The sequence below is a fragment of the Vigna unguiculata genome, chromosome 5 (assembly GCF_004118075.2).
Source record: "Vigna unguiculata cultivar IT97K-499-35 chromosome 5, ASM411807v1, whole genome shotgun sequence".
NCBI lineage: Eukaryota > Viridiplantae > Streptophyta > Magnoliopsida > Fabales > Fabaceae > Vigna > Vigna unguiculata.
In genome coordinates, this window is record NC_040283.1 from 390,395 (window position 1) to 397,527 (window position 7,133).

The 7,133-nt window shown below is 35.2% G+C and overlaps 1 protein-coding gene across 1 annotated transcript; it reads right to left on the reverse strand.

Moving 5' to 3' along the window:
* Positions 1 to 1,269: 1,269 nt before the first annotated feature.
* On the reverse strand, positions 1,270 to 6,247 carry LOC114184938 (glycine--tRNA ligase, mitochondrial 1). The gene is made up of 7 exons (XM_028072353.1): positions 5,236 to 6,247; positions 4,665 to 4,859; positions 4,353 to 4,577; positions 3,890 to 3,949; positions 3,122 to 3,202; positions 2,619 to 3,024; positions 1,270 to 1,727 (listed from the first exon to the last, which is right to left on the reverse strand). The coding sequence occupies exons 1-7, from the start codon at positions 6,208 to 6,210 to the stop codon at positions 1,495 to 1,497; spliced, it is 2,175 nt and encodes a 724-aa protein (XP_027928154.1). The 5' UTR covers positions 6,211 to 6,247; the 3' UTR covers positions 1,270 to 1,494.
* Positions 6,248 to 7,133: the final 886 nt, after the last annotated feature.

Genomic DNA, 7,133 nt, shown 5'->3' on the forward strand with positions numbered 1-7,133 from the left:
AATTGCGGTGTATGGTTTGAGAAGATTAGAAAGATTGTGTGCAAGTCTTTGTTTATTTGATACTTGGATTACGGAATTAACAGAAAAGGAAACAAATCATTCGTGCGACCAGAAGCATTAGTGGATAAGTGTGGACCGGGAATTCAAGTTTGTTCTTGCAAATCATCTTCACTTTCTCTTTTGATGATTGTTTACACTTATCGTCATAGAATAAAGATTTCGTGTGGCCCATTCCACTCCAAAGAAAGTAAATAAATGAAGAAAATAAATATGGAAAATGCGAAGGATGTAGACAAAAAAAAATGATAAAGATAAAAAGTGTCTGAAAAGCAAAACCTTATTGGGTCTTATCTTTTTGCCTCCAATCACTTTTTGGGCTATCTAACAATCACTTGTAAGTGATAATATATCTCGTTGGGCTTTCTTGTGGTCGAAAAGTGGTTCAAGTTATTGACAAATTATTCCTATCCCAACGAAAGGATAAAGGTTGCCAAGTAGCACAGCCTTTCAATTTTTCTGAAAGTGGGTTAACTAGAAATTTTATAATTCTTTTATTGATTAATAATAAATTGTCGTTATGAAAGCACATATTTACTATTTTATAACAAAAAATAATAAAATTATAACTATAATGGTAAATATAAATATTTTATTTATATATTTATTTTGTAGATAAAATTTTTATCATGCTTTAAAGAATTGTTAAATTAAAAAAAAAAACTTAAAAAATAAAATTGGTAAAATAATTTTTTTTGTTTAAAAATACCACTAAATATTAAAGAATAAAATAATTTCTTTATAATAAAAAAGTACTCCCAAGTATTCATATTTGCTTTGACTACACTTTGCCACTATCCATCCATATTGTTCTTGATATAATTTCAGTTCATTTGCATCTTAAGTTTGAAGTTCATAAAACTGATATAAACTTAATATGCAAAAATTCTTTAAGATGCTAAAACTAAGTTGTTTTATTAAAAATTAATATATTGATTTTAATATAAATACTATATATAAAAAACAAAATAGGTCGCAGCTATTTTACGAATTTTATGACCATGTTTGGGCCCGGATAGCGAAGTACAACCCAGAGTTAAAGGTTTTAAAGTGACGAGATACAAAAACAGTACCAAGTACAGAATTCTTTTGACTTTAAGATGAAATCACTTGCATGTGCTTAACTTAATATTAGAACAATTTCAGATAAAACCCAATTAAAACATATATCATTTCTAGGTTAAGCCATGTAGCATAAGGTATGAAGTATCATGTGAGAAAACCCCAAGAAGCAATTACAAATCAGAATTTTGTCAAAAAAGCATTTATCTATTGACTACAAACAACTGCAAATATTGCAGAAACATTTAACCAAAGAAAGAGGTATCTAGTTGACAATCTGTAACATCCCTGTAGTTTGATTCAGAGCTCAAAAACAACACAAAATTTGGCAACAAAAAACTATAATATCTGAACCTAGATGGCGACTATTAAAATTCAATCATCTGCAGATGTAGAAGAGTGATGAGGGAAGGTTGACCACACATCTTCCCATGTCCTATGGCCATCAGTTACCTCCTTAACAACAATGGCAGCTTTTTCCACATCAACACGAACTTGATCCTTACTGTCCCTCTCCCGAATAGTCACTGATGATGTTGAATCTACAGTGATAGCAAATGGCACGCCAAGTTCATCTGTTCTTGCATATCGTTTTCCAATTGATGTACCTAAAGAAAATTTTAGAAGATATTAACGACTTCATAAACAAAAATATAAATTAGTATTTGGGTTTTATAACAACAAAGTTGGGATACATTATGAATGCAAGACGCATTAATTTAAGAAAAAAACTTTCAAACAGACGCCAAAGACCAAACTTCCACCCAGCCTAAAGCAAAAGCTTTGCACAAAAAGGAAAAAAAGAAACAACAAAGGTGAGTATGGAAAAAAAAATCTACCTTGAGAATTACAAAATCGAGATTAATGTTATATTGGTGACTGTAGCATTATCCCGTGAATGAGGACATTCCTTCAGCTTTCAAATTATTTCACTTTTGAGAAGCATACTTATAATAGTTTTAGAAGCAAAAAAGATTGACGTTTACGAACAAGATCCTCAGTCCCTCACAAAAAGTGTGGCATTTCTAATTTTGAAAAAGAAATTAGAGTAAAACATAGTTTGACAGCTAATTTAGGGACACAGGGTGTGCCCTCGATCAATTTGGCTGAGTAGCTATTATGTTGTTGTAGTACATAATTTTAAGGTTTAATTAGCTCAAAAACCGATTTGTGAAGCTTTGGAGTTTTCTTGTGCTTAGTGTGGGTATATTGTCCCTTAAAGAGAGGATTAACTTGGAAGCCATAAATTGAAATTGAGAAGCTTTAATCGAATAACTATGTTCTCTCTCTCTCTCTGTTTCATTTTGCATTTGTAAGAATGAAGGATCTCTAATCTTCCAGGGCCCAAATTCTAAAAACTATCCGCTTTGTATCCTAATTAACTTCTTCATTTTATATGTATTTATTCAATCATTCAGTGTAAACTGTTAACCTACAATATTTTTACATTATCAACTGGAAGTATATTTTACATATTAAAGAGAACGTCACCCACATACCTGTAGTGTCAATCTTATGTGAAATTCCCGCAGCAGTTAATGACTTGGAAATGAGTTTAGCAACCTCCTCATACTTCTGATTCTGAACCAGTGGGAAAACTGTACACTTAATTGGAGCTACAAGTGGAGGGAAGCGAAATACATTTAACTGTTCATCACCGGCTTTGCTTGGCCTTGTGTAGAACGTGTGCTCAAAGAGGCAATAAATTATCCGTCCAATCCCAAATGATGGTTCAATCACAGACGGTGTAAAAACTCGCTGGTGCTCTTTCTTTATCTCCTTTTGAATGGTGACCATATTCTTCTTAATAGTCACATTTTTCCCAAGTGTACACACTTCAAACTCCACCTCCCCCTTTGACTCAAGAGCAGCCTTCATATCCAAAGCTTCTTTCTCAGGCATTGCCTGCAGAGAAGATTTGGAGAATCAAGTAATGAAAACAGCTCTTGAAAAAGACTCATGGAACTATTAAACACGCACACAAGATAACAGCATCAATTACCTCAAGTGCTTCAACCACCATCCTCTGGTTTCCCTTGAATGCCAGACCCAACTCTTTTTTCACTGGAGTTATAACCAATTTCTGAAACAATGAAAAGTAACTTGATCAATGATGGCCAAAATACTCTTTAGGGTTGTGCATTAAGTTGAAGGGACAAGTCATGTATATCAAACTATGAAGCTCTGACATGCCTTCTCAATGTTGTTCCTGCCTCCGAGACATATCGCATATTGGTGAAGTATGCGAGTTAAAAAATATTTCAAGCATAGCATTCATAAGGTCAGACATAATGTAACTTTGTATTATAATTATAAAAATAAGTAGCATATCCTATATAACCAGGAAGGTTTAGATTATATATGTATTATTAGGAACATTTTCATTTATTATTGTACCATATCTTTATATAATGTGACATTTTTGAAGTGGTTAATCTGTCTTTATATGAATCTCAGCTAGAGTGTGTTTTTTTTTCTAATGATGATCAGATTCTCTTTTCATTTTTTAACATTAGATGGGTAGATTATTACTTTTGTATTAGGTAACAATAAGTTCAGATTGTTATATTTAACTAACTTCTATTATAGATGACTGAATATATAAATCTTGATTATCAATTTAAATAATTCATTAACATGTGTGTGTGTGTGTATATCCATGGCGCTGTGTCCTACATTTTAGAGATTATAAGTGTCGCATTGTTAGTGTTTGTGTTTTTGCTACATAGATGTGCATAAGAGAAACAACAACTTCAGCATTAAACAGTACCTCCACTTCCTTAGGTTCTGAAAATTTTTCTTGAGCCACTAGAGCAACACCACTTTTATCCTGCGATATCAAAATTGGGCATTATGAAAATGAAGAAACTCTCATAAGGCTATAATTATTTTCTGCTTCAATATTAAATACATTTTTACCTCATCAGTATATAGTCAATGTCAATGCAATTTAATTTTAAGTGAAAGTATTAATTTTTAGCAAAATTAGAAACTAAACTTAAAGAGATGGTCAAGTGATGAAGAAAAAAGAACCGGGAGATTTCAATAAAAGGACAACTTGTTTTTTGTATAACAAAACCTAAATGTCAACATTTAGGTTATTAAATATGATATATAAACGCCATCAACCCTGAATTATAGCAACAGATAGTATTTAAAGATAATAAAGAAAACACTGTGAACTACAATAGTATTTAAAGAAAACATTGCCTAGAGTTAGACAAAGTGGTTACCGTGTGAGCACGCAAATCATATGCAGATCTATCAGCAATTCCAACACACTCAATCCATCCATAGGAGCATTCAATCTCGGCATCCCAACAATCAGCAGCATAGTGGGCCATCTCATTTGCAAGATGTTGCCTAAACCTCAATCGCTCCTTGTCTATACCAAGACGCGTCAAGAAAAGATACACTCTCCCAATGAAATAACCAAGAGTCTCGTTATTGACAATTCCCTAATAAGAACACGCCATGAAAATGCAGAACAAGAACAGAAGCTCAAAAACCACCATGACAACTTCAAACATTAAACCAAAACGAACCTTTGAAACAGCATCACGAAGAGGAATCCTCTTGGCAGACTGTGCAGACATTTGCTGCTCCCTCGGGAACATCAAGAACTCCAAGTCGGCAACCTCAGCGTACTTAGGATGAGACTTGTCTTGAGGGTCAACAAAGTGCTCAATCTCAGCCAATGTGAATTCGCGCACTCTGAGAAGTCCTTGCCGTGGAGATATCTACACACACAAAAACCATATAAACCCATGTTCATTCCACATCCCAGAAGAGTAAAGAATTTTACATTGCCACATGTCGTGCAATTACAGACAGTCTTAGTATTAAATATTACGACTTTCAAGGGATTAGAAGCTTATGTTTTGCTCAGATAAAGTTTTCCATAAACACTAACGTAAAAACAAAGAATGAAATTAATTTCCGATACACTAGAATTAGTTTCTGGAAAAACCTTATTTATCTTAACTTTCACATTTGCTCCTCTTGTGCAGTAGGGTGGAAAACCTTATCTAAAAGGACCTTAATTTTCAATTTAGAATGTATCAAAATTAAACTAATCAAAACAAACCAACAACAGCAACATCAAAACACCCTCACCTCATTCCTAAACGCCTGACCAATCTGCGCCGCGGCAAAAGGCAGCTTGTTCCCATTGTAATAATACAAATCCTTAAAGTTCACGAAGATGCCCTGCGCAGTTTCAGGTCTCATGAACCCAGGGCTCAACCCAGAGGGGCCAATGGAAGTCTGAAACATCAAATTGAAAGGGTAAGGGTCAGAGAGCGCGTTCTTTGTCTCAGGAGCAACAATCTCATACTCCTTAATCTTAGCGCCAAGCTCCTCTGCAGAGAGATCATCCAACGTGGCAAGCACGTGCTTCAGCTCCGAAACCTTGTCAGAGGACAAGGCGAGATCACGCTGAAGCTTCTCGTTGCAGAAATCCTTGAGCAAGTGATCGGCGCGGTAGCACGTGCCGGTCTTCTCGTCCTTTACCATAAGATCGGTGAACTTGTCCACGTGTCCCGAGGCTTTGAGAACGACTTCGGGGGTGACGCAGGGGCAATCCACCTCGAGCATGTTCTCTTCCAGAACGAAATGCTGCCGCCAGAATGAGAGGACGTTCGATTTCACGGCGCAGCCGGGGGGACCGTAGTCGAAGAGGCCGGCGACGCCGCGGTAGATCTTGAACGACGGGATGTAGAACAGGCGACGCTCCAGGGTGTTCACCACAGCCTGCCTGAACGCCTCGCGGGTATCGGAACCGCCGATGAGGGAGCGTTCGATGGACGTTTTCTCCAGCTTGAGCGCATTTAGGGTTTCGATGGCGGCGTCGATATCCGGCTTGGGGGCGCCCGCTGCCTTGAGAGCGCGGACGGCGTTGCCCTGCGCGTCGACGGCGGCTTGCTTGTCGGCAAGGGATTTGCGGAGGGAGTCATCGGTGGCGGCCATGGTAGAAGATGATAGAGAGAATGCGAATGTGAAAGCAAGTGGAATTGGAAGTTGAGAAGATATTTTAGGTGAAGAAGATACTGTTGTTGCTATCGCTCTCACTCTCAGTAAATGCTTAAGCATACCATTTCCAAGCGACCAAAGAGAGTGTTCAGTGGGGGAATAACACTGAATAGAATAGGGTAATGGCTACGCCTTTTTTGGTGTCCCATGAGTCTGGGCCGGGTTGGCGTCTTATATGGTATTTTGCTTCCTGCACCTCCATTTTATTTCAGTAACTTATTTTGTTTCGGAAAGTTCTTTACAGAACATATTTCAAATGTCCGAAAAGCTTGTTTTAGAAGATTTATTCTGAACAAAATTCGATTTGGAAGACATTCTGAAAATTTTGATCTAGAAATTCAGTTATGTAAAAGCTTATTTCAAAATAAATTTTACATTTTTAGAAAATCCTATTTTGAAATTTTCATTCTAGAATTTCGAGATCATGTTCAAAAATATATTCTGAATTAATGTAATTTGAATTACATATTTTAATTTATACAATCCAAAATGTGTTTTTAAATTGCATAATTTAAAAGTTTTATAATTCATACGTTTCCAAATTGTGTAATTTAAGTTTATAATATAATTTAAAAGCATATTCGAGATCATTTAATTCAGAAATTTATAAATATATGTAAAATTCATAATACAGTTTTAAATTAAAAAATGTACTCTAGATTTTACATAACAGTATATATTTTAAAGTTTGACGATCCAAAAATCTAAATTATAATAATTTAGAATTCTTTAATATCTGAAATAAAAAAGACGAAAAAAGGATGGAAATGTGAGTTAGAAATGGAAGCAGAAATAAGATTTAGACTTATGATGCTTTATGGGTCAAATCATGTTAGTCAATTGTGAAATAAGCAAATTCTGAACATTCTACTTTTCTGATAGAAATGTAAGTTCCTTTTTCGGCATCTTCTCAGTCATTCTTTAATGGGAATAGAAAATTCAGTTGATATTTGATATCGAGAATCCGGTAATTTAAAAATTTA

Bases quoted from the DNA above. Each gene is read 5' to 3' on its own strand.
- LOC114184938 (XM_028072353.1), bottom strand. From the start codon at position 6,210: ATGCTTAAGCATTTACTGAGAGTGAGAGCGATAGCAACAACAGTATCT. The intron at 4,860-5,235 runs GTGAGGGTGTTT...TTGTGTGTGTAG, and splicing joins GTCAGGCGTTTAGGAATGAG to ATATCTCCACGGCAAGGACT. The intron at 3,025-3,121 runs GTAATTGATGCT...TCTTCTCTGCAG, and splicing joins TGGTGGTTGAAGCACTTGAG to GCAATGCCTGAGAAAGAAGC.